We start from the raw sequence: 22,766 nt of genomic DNA, 5'->3' as shown, positions 1-22,766 counted from the left end.
TCTTTGGAACAAAAATTAAGATTTTTTTTAATAAAATCCAGGAGTTTTCTGACCCTGCATGGACTATTTTAACAATGTTCTTACTACCTTTCTGGGCCTTGAACGTTTCAGTTGCATTGCTGTCTATGCAGGGTCAAAAAACTCTCAGATTTTATCAAAAATTGTCCGAGCTTCTCTTTTTCATGCAATGCTGTCAAGCAGCTCCACAAATAAAAATGAAGTGCCCATATGATGAATCTGAATGCATTATTAAAAAAAATGAATATGAATGCCACAAATAGATTTTAAAGTACAAATACAGTATAATATCATTTTTAACTAGAAAAGCCAATACTTGAACGTTTTTAAAGCCTTTAAGACCTCACGAACAGAGAGAACGATAGAACAATACATATTTATTTAAATGAGTGCTGTCAATTTTGTCAATTAATTAATCACACATTTTTTTCTGAAATTATTTGTGATTAATCGTGATTAATCCCACATAACATTAAAGTTTTTAAATATACAGTTGAGGTCAAAAGTTTAGATAAACCTTGCAAAATCTGCCAAATGTTAATTATTTTACCAAAATAAGAGGGATCATACAAAATGCATGTTATTTTTTTTTATTTAGTACTGACCTGAGTAATATATATCACATAAAAGACCTTTATAGTTCACAAGAGAAAATAATAGTTGAATTTATACCAATTATACAAACGATTCACAGCTGTGTTTTTTTTTTTTTTTTTTTTTTTTTTTTAGTAATAGTTGTTCATGAGTCTTTTGTTTGTCCTGAACAGTTAAAAACTTCCTGCTGTTCTTCAATAAAATCTTTCAGGTCCCACAAATTCTTCGTTTTTTTCAGCATTTTTGTGTATTTCAACCCTTTCCAACAATGACTGTATGATTCTAAGATAAGATACTGTATGACTGTATCTTTTCACACTGATGACAACTGAGAGACTCATATGCAGCTATTACAGAAGGTTCAAATGCTCACTGATGCTTCAGAAGCAAACACAATGCATTAAGAGCCAGGGGGTGAAAACTTTTTGAATTTGAAGAGGGTAAATTTAGCCCATTTTGTTTTCCGAGAAACATGTAAGTATCTTCTGTAGCTTCTGACTGGCATGCTAAATGAATATATATATATATATATATATATATATATATATATATATATATATATATTTAGGCAAAATAAGAAAAACGTACACATCTTCATTCTTTTCAAAAGTTTACACCCCTGTCTTTGGTTTGAACCTTCTGTAATAGTTGCATATGAGTCCCTCAGTTGTCCTCGGGTGAGTATCACTGATACCAATAATACAGATGTCTCTAGGAAATTGTTCTTTTTAGCTATTCAACATTACAGCATAATTGAAAGCTATCAATTTTAACAATTATTAGACTTTACAAAAAAACAAATTCTAATTTACCTGTACCTTTCAGCAAGTAGGAAATATACAAAAATTGAATAAAGTTATCAAACACTAAATACTAAAATTAAATATAAATTAATTCTTAAAGCTACAAAAGTTATTGATTTCCTCTTTTTTTGATTTGTTCTTTGAGTAACAGACATTACAGCAGCTGGGTTATTAGATTATTTGGCTGCAAATCTGAAACTGTATCATTTCATATGAAATGATACAGGCTACAGCGCATCTCTGTATCACACAGTGCATGCAAATAAAGTGCACACGCTACAAGCACAGTATAACCGCTGACAGGACAGGTAAATTTGTTTTTACTGACATACAGCCTGACAACATCTCATCTGACTGCAATTTACTGTTATTTTACTATAGCTCCTTCGTCATCTCTACCTTTCCCACACTCGTTTGACTAGCGCCTGGCTCAGAAGTGAAGTTGGACTGTGTGTCTGAAAGGTCTCCCACTTGATGTGATCGTAAAGAGGTTCTGCGACTAAATAAACACACTTCTTGTCAAGAAAAAAAAAAAGAAAAAAAGACCGAAGCAGCACTTGTTAGTAAGGTGGCCAGTGCCAGCTCTGTCCCTGTGTAAACTGCGTTAAATATTTTTAAACTGAAAAAAATAATCACCTGCGTTAACACACTAATTTTGACAGCACTAATTTAAATATATTAACATTTAATATTTCTCTCGTGTATTTAAATTCTGCACAACCCCCTTTAAATTTGGAACAACGTAAAGAGTAGTAACTTATTTGAATGAACAGAATTGCAATTTTGGAGCTGAATTATTCCTCTACAATCTCTAAAAATGGTCTAATGTGAAATTTAATGACATAAAAAAAACTGCTGCCATCTGACAGATGGTCTTCTGTTCCCTCTGCTCCAGCCAAACCGTTTACCGTATGACAAATGCTGTGGGACATTAGGCTCCAAGCAAACCATTTCCCCACTTAAAGATCAGTGATTCAAGACGTTTGACTGTTCTAGAGGCCTTTGGTTGGATTCTCAGCTTGATGTGAGGGGTGTGACTCCAATCCCAACTCCAGTCCTAATGAGAGGGGAGTTTAGATCTGCAGTAACAAGTGATTTGCACTGGCTTACAGCAGCTGCTCATGAATATTCATCCTGCTGTTTAACTATTCGCTTGCTATTTGTCGCTTTTCTCTGACATCTTCCCCTATAGATCTATCAGTTCACTGTGGACTTGTGCTCCCTGTGGTTGAATGTGGGCGGCTTGCTTTGGTTAATTACCTGTTAGAGGGATATATATTGTTGAGCTTGACGTCAAGGGTTGGCTTGTAATGACACTGACTTCTATATGTAGGGCCATGAGCTGCAATTTATTTTCTTATACTTGGCCTGTCTTGTGAATAAATGGCTCTGAACTCTATTTAACCTGACTTGTTTATAACTGGCTCATTAAAAATACATATCATTGACACATAACTAGAAAATTAAACTTAATAAAACACTCTCCAGTCATAATTACTGGTTTTCGTTTCAATCAGCGTTACAGTGTGCAATTAAATATAGCTATGTCAAATAGTGATCTCTGCACTGATAACATCAGAGAAAGCTAAATAATTGCATACATGAATCTCACAAGAGATAAAACTATTTAGTTTTAATTTATGCCATAACTAGAGTCTAAACTTGCACTGCAGTTTGTTTGTAGCTAACAAATTTAATCGGCAGTGAATAGGTACATAATAAACCACAGATGATCTTTAGTTTTAAAATCAATCAAGAAAAGACTGACAAAAAAGCTTGTGCTGTTGTTGTTTTGAACACTTTCCTCCATCTCTGTGCAAGAGGAAGCACTTTAATGGCACTAATAGCTACTTGAATGGAGAATGTGTCTTTAAAGTTTATTTTAGTGTTCCTTCTGCCACTGTTTTAAGCATTAAAGAGGAAGAAGAGAGAAATAGATGGAAGGAGAGCGTTTCAGTCCCATGCTGTGCTTTGTTGCTCCTCCACTCTACCAGGTTTTTCATGTGCTGATGTTTTACTCCTTCTCCATTCTCTACTGATGTCTTTCTTATACTAAAAACATCTTCACACACTAAAACACACATCTTTTATAATACGTGTCTTTCCCATTTTTCAGTCTTCAAGTAATTTATCATTGTGCATAATTGTTGAATATTTTTTTAGTCTAATTGGTAGACATTTACTGTGAAGACGATAAATAAAGTAATAAATAGGGCTGACTGAAAAAAAAATGATATTGAATCTTAAGTCGCAAGAATCGGTTAGTCTAGCCTGTTTTCATTTATTGAATGATCCTCCCATTCAATAAATCGTAATAAGCTTTGTGCTTTATTACTTTTGATATGAAACAAAGTCTTGGATTTCAAATTCTGTCCATTTTATTACAGTATTCAAACAATTAATACCTTTTTGACACTGTTAATGCAAAGTAACAGATCGTTACACCTCAGTTCAAGAGAAGCGGCATGTAAACTGATCGTCTCCTATGCTTTAATATCAGCACGAAATAAACATGAATAAACATCCGAAGGTATCTTAAAAGAAAGAGTACAACTTATAGAAATCAGTATCCTGTTTCATGTAATTGCTCAATCAGTGTTTCAACCATGCAAAGACGACAATATAACAACTTTTAAACACTGTCACGTAATGTCACATTTATCCCAGGAAAAAAAAACATATTCGGTGACCATAAACTCGTCAGTCAAAAAATAATAATTCTAGAGAGGAGCATTCTGCTAAATACAGTTGTGGTCACAAGAAAAAAATAATAGTTTAATTTATAAAAATGATCCTGTTCAAATGTTTACATCCCCTTGATTTGTAATACTGTGTTCTTACCTAAATGATCCGCAGCTGTTTTTTTGGGGGGTTTTTTAGTGATAGTCCTGAACAGTTAAACTGCCTGTTGTTCTTCAGAAAAATCCATCAGGAACCACAAATTCTTTGGTTTTTCAGCATTTTTTTTTTATTTGTACTTGAACCCTTTCCAACAATGACTGCATGATTTTGAGATCCACACTCAGGACAACTGAGGGACTCATATGCAACTATTACAGAAGGTTCAAACACTCACTGATGCTCCAGAAGGAAAAACGATGCATTAAGAGCCGGGGGTGTAAACTTTTGAACAGAATGAAGAGGTGAACATTTTCCTTATTTTGCCTAAATATAATTTTTTTCATTTAGTACTGTCCTTCAGAGGCTACAGAAGATACTTACATGTTTCCCAGAAGACAAAATAAGTTACATTTACCCTGATCTTTAAATTCAAAAAGTTTTCACCCTCCGGCTTAATGCATCGTGTCTCCTTCTGAAGCATCAGTAAGTGTTGAAACCTTCTGTATTAGTTGCATATGAGTCCCTCAGTTGTCCTCAAAGTGAAAAGATGGATCTCAAAATTGTTGGAAAGGGTTCAAATACACAAAAATGCTGAAAAACGAAAGAATTTGTGGGCCCTCAAGTGTATGTAAACTTTTGAACATTTTTATAAACTCAAATATTATTTTCTCTTGGGGGACTATATATAAACGTCGTTTATGCGAAATATCTTATTCAGGTCAGTACTAAATAAAAAAATAACATGCATTTTGCATGATGCCTCTTATTTTGGTAAAATAATTAACATTTTGCAGATTCTGCAAGGTATATGTCAAATTTTGACCTCAACCATATATTTTAGAGCATTAGCTGAGTTTGAGAAAATTTGACATGTACTGTACCTGATATATATTCAAAATAATATCGAATAGAGTATTTAATTGAATCGTAAGCTTGTAAATCAGAATTTAATAGAATCATGAAATGTGTGTGAAATTCCAGCCCTAGTAATGAATATGGAGATGTGGAAAATAAAGTAAAAATAAAATTATGTTGTCCACATGGTATTTTTTATGCAATAAATTAAGTACTGAATATAGAAAAATGGAAAATAAAATAAAATAAAAATTCTCTCAACAAGTTATTAACAGACATTCACTGTGGAGACAAAAAATAAAGTAATATGGAGATATGAAAAATAAAATAAAATTAAGTAAAAAAAAAATATATATAGATATTCATTATATGCAAACAATAAATGAAGCAGTGAATATGGGGATCAGTGACTGGTCTATTTCTCTCTGCCCTTCTCCCTAATAATTAGAATTACATCTTTCTTAGGTGTGCTTCCCTTAGTTTTCGCTCACCTTCTCTTTTTATTCTCACTTTCACATCAGTTTGCATGTGTTAAAAAGAAAAGAGGTGATAATTAGGAGTGATGAAATGAGGGGCTGCCCTGTTGAGTTCTTGCACAAGCAGAAGCTTCTCATAGTCAATCCTGTGAGATGTATCCATCACATTCTCATCACAGTTACCAGACAGATCGGGCAATATCTGGGAGTTGTTCAAGACACAGCTGTGTCCTGTCAGTTCAGCTTAAAGTTTATATTCTTCATTACAAACTTGTCTTGTCAAGCTGGTTAAAATAGTTTGCAGGCTTTCCAAGGAGATAGAATATTTTTGAAAATGTCAGAGATCCATCAGAGATTAAAGTCTAAAGGAAGATTGGCAAAGAAATGAAGTGGATGTTGAAGGATCTGAAAATGTCTGATGCAGAGCGAACATAGAGAATTAACTATTGAAAGTGTTTTGTGTTTTGAAAGGCTAGTCCTTGATAAGAATTCTGTCATTATTTACTCACCTTTATATCTTTTCAAACCTGTATAACTTTATCTGTGGAACACAAAAGAAGATGTTTATCGTTTATTCATGGGTCAAAGTCGTTAAGATGTCCACGTCAACAGAAATTTACAAAAGTGATTTTATGTCCATAGAATGCACATTAATGTAAGTAAAGTGTCTACTTTTAAGGTTTCAAATACGTTTTTGGAGAATAAAATGTCAAAATTTGGTTTAAATAATGTTACATTGTCATTCAGTGTAACATAATATTTATGTAAAAATTCAAACTTGTACTTGTACATATTAAAATATATAAAAGAATAAGGCAGCATTTTAAATTGTATTTTGTTTTACTTTTTTGTCTTACTGACAAATGGGCAAAACCTAGGATGGTGGCAAAAAATTTAAAATTAAAATTATTATTGCTCAGAAAAACAAAAACAAAAATGCACTTAAATAAAACGGAATTTTTTAAATATATTTTTTTGGAAAAACAACAACAATTTAAAGCAGTAATACACTTATTGTTTTATGCTTCTTTCGCCTTTTTCGAAACCATATTTGCTGTTCTTTTGATTCCTACAAGAATCCTGAAAACATTTATTTGAAACACAGTTCTTTTGTAACACTGCAAATGTTTTTATTGTCAATTAAAATCAATTAAATGGGTCATTGCTGAATAAAAGTATTCATTTCTTTAAACATAAACTTTTGAATAGTAGTGCATAGTGTATTTTGGATGCTGTCATGCTGATGTCCCCAGAATTTTTAACTAACTTCTCCAGAAAGATCATGCTGGAGAAATTTCACTGATAAACAAAAGCATATTGGCTTCTCAGCCACAAATTACCAACCAGCATAAGCCTGTACGACCCAGACATTCATAATGCTCTAAGCAGGTCTTTAGTTGGCAAAATCTGCTAAACATGATGAAATCGTTTCATTTGTTTTTCCATAAATTGTCCGAACTAGTCTGAAATGCCTAATGAGATCATTCTTTATCTTCTTGTGTGACTGCGTTGGTGCATTTATGTGTTCAGGAAATAGTGGCATGCTGAGCACTATGTGTAGGAAATAAAGATTGAATAAAACTCATGAGCGACTGAGCGTTCTGTAACTGGATGTGCTATAAATCATAAAGCTGATGTGGCCATATGTTGAGTACAAGGCGTATAGATTGAGGTAATAGATTGCCGTTGACAGTTTAATGCAAAATAGTTTGGAGCCCTGTCAAATAGAGAACTACAGTATGTTCACCAGCATATGGTTTACCCACAGTATGGTCCAAGATTGTGTGAATTCAAGCACACATCCCTGACATTACAAGCCAAGTTTATTACAGGTAGCCGTGCCCCAAAATCACCCTATTGGTCAGGCCAAAATGACACAATGGATCACTCAATACTCTTCAGGGAAATCAGCGTATGGCTACCTTTCTTATAGTTCTCTCTGCACACTTAATAATCAATCTGAGAACGCATTTTAACATCTTAAATATTACAAACTTCAACCTGTCATGTTAGCCCCACTAGCACCATATATGCACATCTCTGTGTTTTTGATATGGGAGGCTAAAGTAAGTGTGTGTGTGTGTGTGTGTGTGTGTGTGCGTGCGCGCGCGCGTGCGTGCGTGCGTGCGTGCGTGTGTGTGTGTGCGCGTGTGTGTGCGCGTGTGTGTATGAAAACTAGAGAGAGGATTTATAAAGGGCTGAAGCATTTATAAGGAGAAGCAATGGCTCTCCAGTGTTCTGTAAAAGATGAAGGTCTTCCCTCAAGCCACCCATGGCCATTTTCATTCGTTCTACTGATTTCCCCCATCACCCCATCTGCCTCTCTACCCACAACCAATCATTTTGCTGGAGCTGACACAGCAGCAGCAGCAAGGCCTGCAGGGGGCGAGTGCGCAAGTGTATATGAGCCTGTGTGTGAAGCACATGAGTCATCCAAGTTTCTTTCCTACCAAAGTGAAAGTCTTTGAAGTGGAGGACTGGAGGTGTACATTGTGGGTTTGCCCTGAGCACAGTTTCTGTTTCTGCGAAGGGAAACAGCGTGGTTCTAATCACCTCTGACAATCCTATGATGCCTCTGTAATCTCACCCACTGCACCGAGAAGCAAGAATGTTATCTAAATTAAAATCTAAACTAAAGATTGCTTGTTGCTGTTAAAGAGGCATTTAGTAGTTAGTTAGCTAGCGTTAGCGCAACTTTAATGGGACAGTTCACCAAAAGTGACAATCCTGTCATTAATTACTCACCCTTATGTTTTTCAAACCCGTAAAGACCTTTGTTCATCTTCGAAACACTAAAATGTTTTTGATTAAATCTGAGGACTTTCTGACCCTGACAACAACTCAACTGAAATGTTCCAAGGCCCTGAAACGTATTAGGGACCTTGTTAAAACAGCCCATGTGACATTAGTGGTTTAACTATAACTTCATGACGCTACGAGAATACTTTTTTGTACGCAAAGAAGACAAAAATGATTAACTTTTGACTGTTCGAAGTTCTTACTACCTTTCTAGGCTTGGAAACATTTCATCTTATATTGCTGTCTGCAGGGTCAGAAAGCTCTCGGATTTCATTAAAAAATATCTTAATTTGTGTTCCGAAGATGAACAAAGGTCTAACAGGTTTGAAACAACATGAGGGTAAAAACTTAATGACAGAAGTATTATTTTTGGGTGAACTATCCCTTTAAGTACTGATACCACAAGGCCAAAACACAACAGAAAGCTGCTTTTGTTATGACTTCTGTGTGAGCTGGGGTCCGTTCTTCGTACGTCGCTAACTCAGTTAGCTGGATTTGATTGTTGTGGATTTGTCCTGATCTTGGATTGTTTCATTCTTCGATGCGCATCTCGGACTTGATGTCATAGCAACAAGTCCGTAAGCTTAAACCTGCTCTGGAGCAGGTTTATTTCATGTAAACAGGATTTAGGCTGCGCTCTTGGCGGGTTATGATTGGTTGAAATGGCGAGGTCACATCTGATTGGTTAAAGAGCACGACTGACGCGGACTGACTCACGTGGGAAGAGAGAAGTATCTTGCAAGAAAGTGTAGAAAATAATTACGACGATTCACACACGAATGATGACCACAGCTACACGCACACATATTATCTATCTATCTATCTATCTATCTATCTATCTATCTATCTATACTACCGTTCAAAAGTTTGGGGTCAGTACATTTTTATTGTTTTTTTTTTTAAGAAATTAATACTTTTATTCACCAAGGATGTATTAAGGTAATAATAAAAAATTTATTAAAAGTTAATAACAAATAATTTACATTGTTATAAAAAATATATATTTTGAATAAACACTGTACTTTTTAAACTTGTTATTCATGAAAGAATCCTGGGGGGGGGGGGGGAATCACAGGTTCCAAAAAGTATTTGGCAGCACAACTGTTGATATTATCCAACATTGATCATTCTAATAATAAATCAGCATATTAGAATGATTTATGAAGGATCATGTGACACTTAAGACTGGAGTAACAGCTGATAAAAATTCAGCTTTTCATCACAGGAATAAATTCTATTTTAAAGTATGTTCAAATAAGAAACATTATTTTATATTGTAAAAACATTTTGCAATATTACTGATTTTTTTCTATATTTTTAATCAAATAAATGCAGCCTTGATGAGTATAAGAGACTTCTTTAAAGACTATGATCCCAAACTTTTGAACGGTAGTGTATAAAAAAAAATATAAAAATATAAATAAAATAACATATCAAGGAAAAAACATGTAACATGGGCAGCATTAACGGATTTAATTTGTTCACTACTTTTTGCCAGCCCTCTCTCCTTGCTTTTGCATCCTTTGCAGTGTTCCCTTGCATTTTAATTAAACTCTGAAACTCCTGAAATCCCTCAATCAAGAGTTCTTGCTCTGCTGCAGAAAAATATTGAGCGCGCTCCTTCGACATGTTCGCCGACCAATCAAAGAGTTGCCGATCAATGTTTCTAATATCGATACGTAGCCCCTTTTAAGCCACCCAGTGATCTCAGATGACTTCATCCAGCTATACTAATCATCAACAACAGGAGCGTTCGGAGAACCGGAATAGCGAGCTCATAGTTAGCGCGATGATTTGATCTTGGATGTGTCATTTGATCTTGGATGTAGTAAGCGAGGTATGAAGAACGGACCCCTGGGCTTCATACTACACTTTTGACAATAGACAATGGACTTTTTTCCCTGCAAAATTTTGAGCACACCTTTAGATGCTGTACTGCCATCTATTGATGTGGAGCAGCATGATTGTTCTAGTTTAATGTAAATTACACTGATAATCGTGAGTTTTAGGGAATATTACTGAATATTCCTACTCAGGTCATTGAATCTTTCCAATTTGTATTTGTCATACCCATGTTTACGCCTGTTTTTAGTCTTTTCTATTTCTATAGACTTTAGAACTTTTCCAATGCTATCTCATGACCAATTTGTACAAATTCGTACAACCTCAACCTCACTTTTGTACGATTTGTCTAGACCACATGATGGAGAGGTTTAGGGGCAGGGGCAGGGGTAGGTCATTTGTACGAATTCATTCGAATTGGGGAACTCGTAAAATACAATTTAGCAAAAAATTTGCCACCTCATAAAATATCTACAAACTGCCATGAGATCCAGTTGACTTTTTTTGCTTTGTATGCCTTGAGAGCTACTGATGTCTCCACTGGTGAAGCCCAATAATAATCATGTTTCATTGTTTTATTTTAATTTTTCAAATCACCAAACAACACTTTGCTACTGTTGCATCTACAAAGGTGGCAACCAAAAAGTGTGAGGATTCTTTCCAACATTTAGGATTTTGGGATGTTTTTACACTTTTGGTGTTCCTGTCAAAAATGAACAACGTACAAAGAATTGCTTGAAAATCCAAAGGAACCAATTAGTATGCACCTCAGTTTTTGAGTGAACATTGCAAAAATTATCCACAAATGTTTTTTTTCTTCTCTTGCAAAAAAAAACAACAACAAAAAAAAACATTTTGAACAACACAAACTGAGGATTTAATCCAGATCAATTTTGTGATCTAATCCGAATTCAGAATCTTTTTTTTTTTTCTTTTGAATAACCCATTTTCAAGATTTGATCCAATTCGATGTTCAAAATCAGATCCGATTTCTTTTGAACAAGTGTCCCCAGCAGGGGCGCCGCTCGCAATTTTGGGCCCTATGACAAAATATGAGGTTGGGCCCCCCCTACCATACCAAAGCAGGTCTCTGGGGGCCCCTAAAATGCATGGGCCCTTAGAATTGTCCTAACTTTCCCCCCCTTAGCGGCGGCCCCTGGTCCCCAGATCAATGGGAACTATGACCAATAAGTTCCAAAAGTTTAATACAAAATCTGTGCTAACTGAAAAAAAAAAAAGACTAAATCCAAGATTTTGTAATAATATAGCATAAAAGTAATCTGATTAGATTTCAGATATCGGATTAAATCAAACCTTGTAAATGGGTTGTTCGAAAGAAAAAAAGGATTCTGAAATTGGATTAGATCACAAAATCGAATCTTGGTTTTGATCTGGATCAAATCAACAGTTTGTGTGAATGCAATGCAAAACTTTTTTGAGAGAATGCAAAAACACAAAATTTTTCTCAGATTTCTTTTTGATCACCATGCTCCGTAGAGCACTAGTGATCCAGGTTTTGCCATTAGAAAAAAGTGGGTATCTGGATCACTGTGATCCAATCCAATTTCATAAAAAAAAAAAAAAAACAGAAAAGTAAGATGGACAGCAAAAAAATGGGATTTCCAAATCCAGATCATTTTGATCCAGATGAAACTTTTTGAGTTTTGCCTCAATAATTTCACACACTGTGCTCAATTTTGCTAACATGAAACCTGAGATTTCCATATGAACGCAATCATATCTCATGCAATTCTTAGCCTTACTCCGTCAACAAATTTGAGGAACATGAGATAAAGTTTATATTTACAGTGCTTCGAAAGAGCAACCTCTGAGCAAGCAGTGATCATTCATCAGCCTGAAACTGAAATGTCACTTTCTTTCTCTCTCTCTCTAGATAAGATAGATGATGAATTAGAGATGACAATGGTCTGCCATCGGCCGGAGGGTCTCGAGCAGCTCGAAGCGCAGACGAACTTCACCAAGCAAGAGCTACAAGTCCTTTACAGAGGCTTCAAAAATGTATGCTGCCCGGTATTTCTCTTTTCATCCTTCTCATCGCCCATCTTCTCATCTGCACATTTACTTTACACAAATGTCTTTTGACACTTTTTGGAATATGATAAGAAGCTTATAGTGTTTATGTAATATATCCTTATGACTCAATATCTTCTCTTATGAATCATCGCATCTCATCTGCATATACTGTCCCTGTGGTTCTGTTTGCCATGTCTCATCTGTCTTTAAAACTCTGTAAACTCTTATTGTTCCTCTTTGCATTATCCAGAGTGTCACTAATCACTGTGTGCTAGCCTCAAGCAACAGTCAGCTAGTCATATTTCACAATACCAGCATTCACACGGTCTATTAGACACACATAAACAGTCAGGCTCGGCAACCCACACAGCAGTTCATATTTGTTGGGTTAAAAAAGCTTAGGCAAAATTACTGTATCGTATTTCAAGGCAGTGCTTCTCAAGCACAGAGCATGTTTGAGCATTAAAGCCCATCATATATTTCATCATTCTCATGAAAATAAAATGTGTTGCATAACTGCAGGTGTTTTGTGAAATAATTATTAAAAATATATGTATGTAAATTATTTAACTAATCCGATTATATTTACTAGGGGAAGAGCTTCAGAGCTTCAATTATCATATCCAATTTGCATATCCAAGAGTCAGTCTCAAGCCAATAATATGTTTATAATATGTTAATAATATGATTTTCCCCTCTCAGGAGTGTCCAAGTGGTGTGGTGAATGAGGAGACATTCAAGCACATTTATGCACAGTTTTTTCCACATGGAGGTACTTAACTTCTTAAATTCGTAAATACTATCTGCTTCTTACAATGGTTATGTTTTAGAGAATCTAAGTGCTTAATGTTTTCATCTGTTGTCACTCCTATACCAGATGCCAGCACATATGCACATTATCTCTTCCATGCGTTTGACACCAGGAATAATGGATCTATAAAGTTTGAGGTATGAACAATGTAGAGTGTGGCACAGCATGAAAATATATATTTTAGTGATGTTACACACGGGATTTATTATATGGCTCTCTTTTAGGACTTTGTGATGGGACTTTCTACTCTACTACGGGGGACAGTCAGAGACAAACTAGAATGGACATTTCATCTCTATGACATTAACAAAGATGGATTTATCAATAAGGAGGTATATCATATTTACAAAGGCAGCCATAATTAACATAACTTAAGTCAATGCCTCACTCAATCTTCATGTACCTTACAGGAAATGACAGAGATAGTGAGGGCCATCTATGACATGATGGGGAAGTACACATATCCGGCTTTAAAAGGGGATGTACCAAAGCAGCATGTGGATATCTTCTTTGAGGTCAGTATTAAAAAAAATATTCAGTGGATTCTTTGAAAAAAAAAAAATAGGTCACATTTTGCAACAAAATTAATATTTTTGGCTCTTTTTTATTTCCCAATATATTCAATGGTGATTTTCATTAAAAAAATTAGTTCACTTCCAGAATAAAAATGTCCTGATAATTTACTCACACCCATGTCATCCAAGATGTTCATGTTTTTTCGTTCTTCATTGGCAAAGAAATACATTTTTGGAATTTTTTTTTATTTTTGGAAAACATTCCAAGATTTTTCTTCTATGGTTCCCAACAGTTTGAACTTCCAAATTGCAGTTTCATTGAGCTTTTAAAGGCTCTACATGACCCCAGTCGAGGAATAAGGGTTTTACCTAACAAAACAATCTGTCATTTTGTGAACCTTTCTGAACTGCAGTACACAGACGAAGAACTAACCATGCATGACTTTTCCAACATGATTACATAATGCATATTCATTTTGCTAGATAAGAACCTTACTCCTTGGCTGGGATTGTATAGCCCTTTGAAGCTGCATTAAAACTGCAATTTGGACCTTCAATCCATTGGCCACCATTGAAGTCCAGTACATGGAGGAAAATCCCAGAATTGTTTCCTCAAAAAACTTAATTTCTTTGTGACTGAAGAAAGAAAGACATGAACATCTTGGATAACACTGGGCTTAGTAAATTATCAGGAAATGTTTATTCTGGAAATGAACTAATCCTTTAAATTATGTCATTCAAAGCAGTGTCTTGTTGATTTATAGGCTACATTTCTTTTGACAAAAGAAGCTACTAAAACCAACAAAAGAGCAGAAAAAAAATGGCAGAGCAACCCAAATCAATTTACTCTCTCTTACAGAAAATGGACAAAAACAAAGATGGAGTTGTAACATTGGAAGAGTTTGTGCTTGCCTGTCAGGAGGTATGTTCATATTACATGCTGTAATTTATTTACGTCTGCCTTAAGGTGTGTGCCAAGCAAAAGCGAATTTAATTATTTAAACAAGCAGCTTACATACAAAGCTTACATGAATTCACACCGGGCGACGAGAAATAAGGCAAATTGGGCGACGCGTTGTCGTGCAAACCAGTCAGAGAAGAACTTATTGACACATCCGGTTGTATCAGAAAATGGAGGAAAGCATTGTATGATGATTTTATTTGCACAAGTGACAGAAAACATCCCGCGAGTAATCTAGAATGATAATGTGATGAATTCCCTTTGTGTTCGATGTGCATTACATGTAACGAGTTGCGTAATCAGTAGTAAAGTAAAGCATTACTTTTTAATTCACAAATACATATCTGAGTTACTTTTTCAAATAAGTAACGCCAAAATAAGACAGCTCGCCTGTCCCAATATTGAGAGAAATCAGGAACAAAGGCCCGTTCACACCAAGAACGATAATGATAACTATAAAGATACCATTCTAAAATTCGTTTCAAATGTAAGAGAATAGCAGTTCAAACCAGGACTATAGAGTCCGGGAACGTGACGTCAGCAACGCAATGCATGTTGGGAATTTAGGTAACGGAGCTGCGGTGAACACTGTGTTTGATTGTGATCGTGAAGTTTTAGTCTACTTTATTCTGCATAAATAATCATTTTTGGTGAACTATTGTTGTGTTGTTAATTGCCACAGTCTCACCGATTACCAGCATGTACGCCGACTGTCAAATGTTTGATTTTTCAGCTTTCCAGCTTGGACAATCACCTTGAATCCCAAGTGTCCGAGTTAACAAAACGGCGTTGCATGGCGTGGGTACAAGCAGTTAGACGGAAAAGCATTAGTTGACTAATATGTGCCCCAGCGTTGTTATGAAACCATAAATTAAGAAATTAATGCTGTCAAATCAGTTGCTCTCAAGGAATGTCATCCAACATAAACTTTTCTGTGTAAATATGTTCATGTATTGCGTGTATTTATATGTATATACACATGTACATATATAAAATTTAAATAATTTATATATACACTAGTTAACATTTGAAGTGGATCGAAAGCTTTCATCAAAGTTGTCATAATAAAATCATGTCTTAGGACTTTAACTTTTTTGATCCACTTCGAATGTTGACTACTAATATATATATAATTTACACTGTAGATATAACACGTATAAAATATACACATGTATGTGTACTTACACATACACAATGTTTTACAGCCTTCAGTTATGCCGCGTTCCAGGCAACCCGTTACCCGTGTTTTTCCAGCCTTCTACCGGTGAAAGTGCACTGGAGCGGCAGTCAAACCTGTGATTTTCCATCTGTGAACTCGTACTAACGTTAGATCAACGTACTCCCAGTTCCGAGCTCTGATATACGGTGCGTTGTTTATGCAAGTGGTACATGGTGGAAAAATTGTCTTTAGGACAATATAACGTTGCATTCAAATTAATAATAATAAATGCGCTCAGACAGTTTGGCACGACTTGCCTGGAACGCGTGACTGGTGGTTTGAAGTCGTGATTTACGGGCTTTAAAATCTGCCTGGAACGCAGCATTAAACATGCATTATCTGTTTTGCATATTGCATACCACGTTGCAAAAATAAATTGAAAAAAACACGAACATTTCTATATCCCTTTATTTGTGGATAACACACTGATGTAAATGTGCACAGTTCACAGTAACATAAGAATCAACTAAATTGAAAAGTTCAGTTCCACTACTACTATAGTGCAAACACAACAGGTGTAAGATGTAACAGTGCTGTAAACTTTAAGTCTCAAGAACACAGGTAACAATGCAGTAGGTAAAACGGCAAATAAGACTACAAACAAAGTAGGAAAACACCATCTGGGAATGTTACGTGCGGTAAGGCGGTAACTCATTTAGATCGTCCACCACTCTTTATGCTCGTAAAGATGGAGCCGTTGATTATTTTTAGTTTTTCTAAATACCTCAGCTTTGACACTTCATTAAGCTTTTCTCGGTATGGAAGATTTAGCTTTTCCTCGGATCTGTGCATTGTTTTTTTTTTTTCTTTTTAATAGTAGCCCACTATCTTGTAATACTGACGGCTGACGACGTTACATAAAACATGGCGGCAACTACCCATAATTCTACGCGCAGTGACGTAGTTGGCCAAGCTCTATAACAAAAACAATACAGGGAAACGATACCGTTGGGAACGATATCATTGGAATCACTTTCAGAACGATTTTTTTTACAGCTGATGAACGATAAAACACTGGCAGCTAATCAGACTTAATTCAAATTTAAAGTGATTGCGCATTTAAAATAGCAGGCAACATTGTAGAGAACCAAGCAGACAATGCACAGCAAACAGACATAAAACATAAAATTACCTCAGGAATTCAGCGCTAGTTTGGACAACATTGTCTTGCCTCCTTTAAAGTTGCAGTAGAAAATAGTACGTATTGTATTTTTCCCATTTTATTGACTACGTAGTTGATCAGATAGTTTATGCTAGATTCACTGTTTAGATCAAGTAGGGCTCGCTGCAGCCTGCGGTGGACATCCAACCCCGCCCACATCCATGTGTGACGTCAGACACCACGCCCACATCAATGCGTCATCGTGTGACTCCCCATCGGTAGCCTTAAAGCGGTGCATTTCAAAATACTTCACGAAATTTATCCATGTAAAGTAGCTCTTTCTAAATTCATGGACATTGATAATACCTGCAGTTTCTGTAACACAGATGAGGAAGACTTGTGTCATTTGTTTTATAATTGTGAATTGTCTCTTACTTTTTGGTCTGATGTTAGCACCTTTCTATTTCTGCAAAGAAATGTTAATTATATGCTTTCTTTAAAAGATGTTATCTGTACTTATTCTCATAAAAGTAAAATGACTGAGTACGTTGTTAACTTTTACATTTTGCAAGGCAAATATTATATTCATAAACAGAAATTTGCTAAATGCATACCAAAATGTAATTTTTTTTTTTATCAGAAATAGTAGTTTTTAAAAAGTCTTTAAAACAAATGAATACATTTGTTGTTACAAATGTATTCATTTCACGGAGAACTTTTTTTCTGGTTATGCTCCCACAATATAATTTTTGTATATGTAAGGGAAAAGGAAGAAAATTTGAACTATTGTTTAGTTGTTTCTAGGTTTTAATTTAGTTTTTGTTTATTTATTTACTTTTTATTTATACGTTTATTTATTTATTTTTTCTCTGTATGGTATTAGTTTATTTTTATTTTTTTTTTTATTATTTGTCCCCCTCTTATTACATATTATATTACTGTATACAGATTAAGCTTGTATTTTGTGTATCTGGATTTCTATTTCAATATTTTTTGTAATGTCCAATTATTCTTTTATAAAATAATAATAATAAAAAAAGAATCCCGATGTTGTACGCATGTGCAAGAATGGCAGAAGTATGTTGTATCGGGGATGTAAACAAAACAGTTTGTATTAAATAATTCAAATTAAACCTAGGTCATCTTTCATATGGAACTAATTACATTCGAACAGCCAGTAGAACACTTGCTTTGGTTGATTAAAGTTAAGAAAATGGTAATTGGTAATAAAACATTTAAACCTTACCCTATTTGTTTGTGTAATGACATAAATTCACGTTTATTATAATCGATTTTGACATAGCTTAGACAAGATCAGATTTAGACGGACAATTAAGTTTTGTTATTGTAAAAGTAACACTTAGCATATTTTCATTTTCATCTAATTCTCTAAAGATATGTCCACAAATGTGAACATTGCTAATCATATTATCACTATTTTAATATGTGTTAATACTTTTTAATATGTTGGATGTGTGACGTGTTTGAACGTGGGCGTGGCGTTTGGCGTCACACTTGGATGTGGGCGGGGTTGGATGTCCACCGCAGGCTGCAGCGAGACGCTCCTCGTTTAGATGCGCTCGAAAAGTGCGTGCTGAGGACATCTACTGGTTGAAGTCGTCTAAACGCAACAAAAAACAGACAGTTAATCTTCACTACACTATAGTTATTGTTCTTGGTGTGAACGGGCCTTAAAAGAGTAGTTCACTTTCAGAACAAAAATTTACAGATAATGTACTCACCCCCCTGTCATCCAAGATGTTCATGTCTTTCTTTCTTCAGTCGTTAGGAAATTATTATTATTATTATTTTTTATTTTTTTTTTTTTTGAGTAAAACATTTCAGGATTTCTTTCCATATAATGGACTTCTATGGTGCCCCCGAGTTTGAACTTCCAAAATGCAGCTTCAAAGGGCTCTAAACGATCACAGCCAAGGAAAATGGCAAAATGAGTTATTTTCTTTTAAAAAAAATTACAATTTACATACTTTTTAACCTCAAATGCTCGTCTTGTCTAGCCTGGCAAGACGAGCGTTTGAGATTAAAAAGTATGTAAATTGTAAATGTTTTTTAAAAAAATAACCGATCATTTCACTAGATAAGACCCTTCTTCCTCGGTTGGGATCGTTTAGAGCCATTTGAAGCTGCATTTAAACTGCATTTTGGAAGTTCAAACTCGGGGCACCATAAAAGTCCATTATATGGAGAGAAATCCTGAAATGTTTTCCTCAAAAAACACAATTTCTTTACAACTGAAGAAAGAAAGACATGAACATCTTGGATGGGGTGAGTACATTATCTGTAAATTCTTGTTCTGAAAGTGAACTACTCCTTTAAGGCATTGTGTATGGAGTGTAAACATGATGCTTACTGTAGTTCTATACTAATTGTAAAAATGTATTTACCCATCTCTCTGTAATTTTACATGTTGTATTAAAAAAACTTGAATATTTTATTACTATTTTTAATGTGAAAAAGCCTCATACAGTATGAAAAAAGCTGAAATATATGTTTATATAATGTGATCAAGTTTCACTGAAAAGATTACACTGCCTCAGTGTGGTCAAACTGATGAATTACATGTAAACGTTTCTCTCTTTTTTTTCACCAGGATGAAAACATGATGAGATCCATGCAGCTCTTTGAAAATGTGATGTAGAAAAGCTCCACCAGAAGAAGAAAAGAACAAGAAAGAAAGCAAGAGGGATTTTACGTTTAAATTTATATTCGCTATACTTCACTGAACTGAGTTCTGGGGGGAATGTGATGGCCTGAGAGGGATGAGAGTCTGTGGGCTTTGTTTTTCCTCTCTCTATTCAAACCATGTAACATATTCAGTGTTTTGCTGGTATTTTGGGAAATCACCGGCCCAGAATCCACTTTGATCCAGCCACGGAAGACTGCATATGTTTGAAAGGCATTGTGCGTTTCCTGACTAGTGGGTGGTGATGATCAACATCTACGAAAAAGAACGCCACTTTCAAATGTTTTTCATTTGCTTGACCCTAGAGCTCAGGACTCTACTAATGGTGTAATGGAACTGCATCCAGGAGGAAATACAGCCTCCTTTGCTTGCTTTCTTTGCCAAAAGAGCTTGCATGAGAAATAAAACAGCAGATATGTTCCCTATGAGTTGCTTGAAAATAATGCTGGCCTTGTCTAATTTTATGATTTTTTCATCTATGACATGGGGTTTAAAGGATACTTACTTGGATGTTAATTTTGTCTTGTGTTGTCAGCGTTAGTAATTGTTGTTTCCAGTCTGCCCGCTTAATGTGTGTCTAAGTGTCTCAGTACTTGCCAAGCCATTTTTACCCACCAGCTCATAGTGAATAAGGTGGGACAGAAGTTAGAAGAGTGTGTGGATCTAAGTACGGAAGTAAGTGAGGAGTATTTAGGAAACTACAAAATCACGACTGTATTCAAACCCAACAAATGACAATCTAGTCCCTGGATACCCTTCTGTCCCCAGATACCTCTGCATACTTTCAAGAAGGACAAGGCAGTATTTACAGTTGAAGTCAAAAGTTTACATACACCTTGCAGAATGTGCAAATTGATAATTATTTTTACCAAAACAATAGGGGTGATACAAAAGTCATGTTATTTTTTATTTAGTACTGACCTGAATAAGATATTTCACATAAAATACATTTACATATAGTCCACAAGAGAAAATAGTGTTGAATGATCCACAGCTGTGTTTTGTTTTTGTTTGTTTTTTTGTTTTTTTGAGTGATAGTTGTTCGTGAGTCCCTTGTTTGTCCTGAAAAGTTAAACTGCCTGCTGTTCTTTGGAAAAAACTATCAGGTCCCTCAAATTCTTTGTTTTTTCAGCATTTATGTGTATTTGAACCTTTTTCAGCAATGATTGTATGATTTTGAGGTTCATCTTTTCATATGAGGACAACTGAGTGACTCATATGCAACTATTATAGAATGTTCAAACACTCACTGATGCTTCAGAAGGAAACACAATGCATTAAGAGCCAGGGGTGTAAACTTTTGAACAGAATGGAGTAATAAATAATTCATCATGATCAAAGTTTTCACCCCCGATCTTAATGCATCATGTTTCCTTCTGAACCATCAGTGAGCGCTTGAACCTTCTGTAATAGTTGCATATGAGTCCCTCAGTTGTCCTCAGTGTGAAAAGATGAATCTCAAAATCATACAGTCATTGTGGGAAAGGGTTCAAATACACAAATACTGATAAACCCAAAGATTTGTGGGACCTGAAGGTTTTGCTTAAGAACAGCGTTCAGGACAAACAAGGGACTCATGAACAACTATCACTAAACAAAAAAAAAAACACATCTGTAGATCATTCGGGTTAACAAAATTATTCATGGAAATTTCTCGAACAAGGTCATTTTTATAAATTTAAGTATTATTTTCTCTTGTGGACTACATGTAAACGTATTTTATGTGAAATACCTTATTTAGGTCAGTACTAAATAAACAAAAAACATGCATTTTGTATGATCCCTCTTATTTTGGTAAAGTAATTTACATTTTGCAGATTCTGCAAGGTGTATGCAAACTTTTGACTTCAACTGTATAAGAGAAAAATCTAGATAAATCACATTAAATAAAGAAAACAATTATTATTTATGGGTCAGGGTCAGTCGTAAGACATATAAGCTATGTATATATTTGCAAGTATGGTGCCACCTGAAGAAATGTCCAATGAGGCAAATACAAACTGTGAAAATGAAGTATCAGAAATATGCTGTGCAATTCAAATCTCAGTCAAAACTGATTAAAAACATTTATGGAATAACATTCCGCTGTGTTTTCTTATTGCACTGTCTATACTCTGAAGATTTTGGGCTATTGTTTGGTTATTATATTTTTTTCCGTAGGTGCAGGTAGAGTTTGAATGGTATCACTTTGTGTATTACTATTATTATTTTTGATTACGGCATCTCACATTCATTACATGCTTACTGTTAATCATTTATGTAAATACTTCAGTAAAATGTTTCAGATTACTTTTATTTCTTACGAAATGGAGACAAAATGGTCACAAACAGCACAGAATAACCCAATTTACTAGTATATAACATGGCTGCCAACTCTCACTCAGTTGACACTCTTCACACGCTCTTACGCCACACATCCATTTTCTCACGCAGTCAAAAGCACCCTCAGTTAAAACTGTAATAATAAGATATTGGCTAAACAGATTTGGTATAGGCTCCAGGGCATATGTGTTTGTGCTCTGAAAATTGCCACGTGTTTTCGTAGCGCTGAGCAATGTAGCCAATCACAGACATATCTGTTGATCTTGAACACTTGTGATTGGCCATTGCATTGTGAATTCACTCAGCTCTAAACGCCAGATTTTTTCCCTGTACACTTGCCAGTCCTGTCACTGTAAATAAGCGGTTAATTGATTATAAATGGACTTTTGCGATTAACTGAAGTTACATGTTTTAGTGATTATCAAGGAAGGGCTTTTGCGTACTCCTAGGCTACATATAATCCGTTCAGAATTTGAATAAAAGTTTTGTTTTTCGTCCTGCTAACGGCCATATACCCTGTACAAGAAGCAAAGTTTCGGGAGTGATAAATGGATGAATGAATGATTCATTATCGAATGGGAGAAAAAAAATATAATTTCTCAGAACAGCAGATTTAACAGATTAACAGAAAAATATTTGAATTTTCATGTTAATTTTTTTTTTTTTAAATGCGGTTGCAATTATTTATAAAAGAATAATCACTAAATCTTGCAATTCTTTCACTGTACATTGCTATTCATGTTGTGGTAAAAAAGTTAATAGTTTTGCAGCACTGCAACAGTTATTTTACATCATTTTATGATCAAAACACAGTATGACTTTTTTTATACATATAAAAAAAAATTATAATTTCACAATGCTGAAGTCAGG

The 22,766-nt window shown here is 35.0% G+C and overlaps 1 protein-coding gene across 3 annotated transcripts in view; it reads left to right on the top strand.

Moving 5' to 3' along the window:
* The window catches only part of kcnip1b (Kv channel interacting protein 1 b), a 66,913-nt gene extending 45,259 nt beyond the window's left edge, over nucleotides 1-21,654 (top strand). For all 3 annotated transcript variants that reach the window (XM_073829890.1, XM_073829892.1, XM_073829891.1), the window contains exons 2-8: nucleotides 12,123-12,247; nucleotides 12,965-13,034; nucleotides 13,140-13,210; nucleotides 13,298-13,405; nucleotides 13,484-13,588; nucleotides 14,448-14,510; nucleotides 19,482-21,654. In XM_073829890.1, coding sequence (XP_073685991.1) covers nucleotides 12,123-12,247; nucleotides 12,965-13,034; nucleotides 13,140-13,210; nucleotides 13,298-13,405; nucleotides 13,484-13,588; nucleotides 14,448-14,510; nucleotides 19,482-19,529 — 590 coding nt within the window. In that variant the 3' untranslated portion in view covers nucleotides 19,530-21,654. The remainder of the gene's footprint in view (nucleotides 1-12,122; nucleotides 12,248-12,964; nucleotides 13,035-13,139; nucleotides 13,211-13,297; nucleotides 13,406-13,483; nucleotides 13,589-14,447; nucleotides 14,511-19,481) is intronic.
* The last annotated feature ends 1,112 nt before the right edge of the window (nucleotides 21,655-22,766 follow it).

The sequence above is a fragment of the Garra rufa genome, chromosome 23 (genome assembly GCF_049309525.1).
Source record: "Garra rufa chromosome 23, GarRuf1.0, whole genome shotgun sequence".
NCBI classification, from domain to species: Eukaryota; Metazoa; Chordata; class Actinopteri; order Cypriniformes; family Cyprinidae; genus Garra; species Garra rufa.
This window is presented reverse-complemented; position numbering and strand designations above follow the sequence as displayed.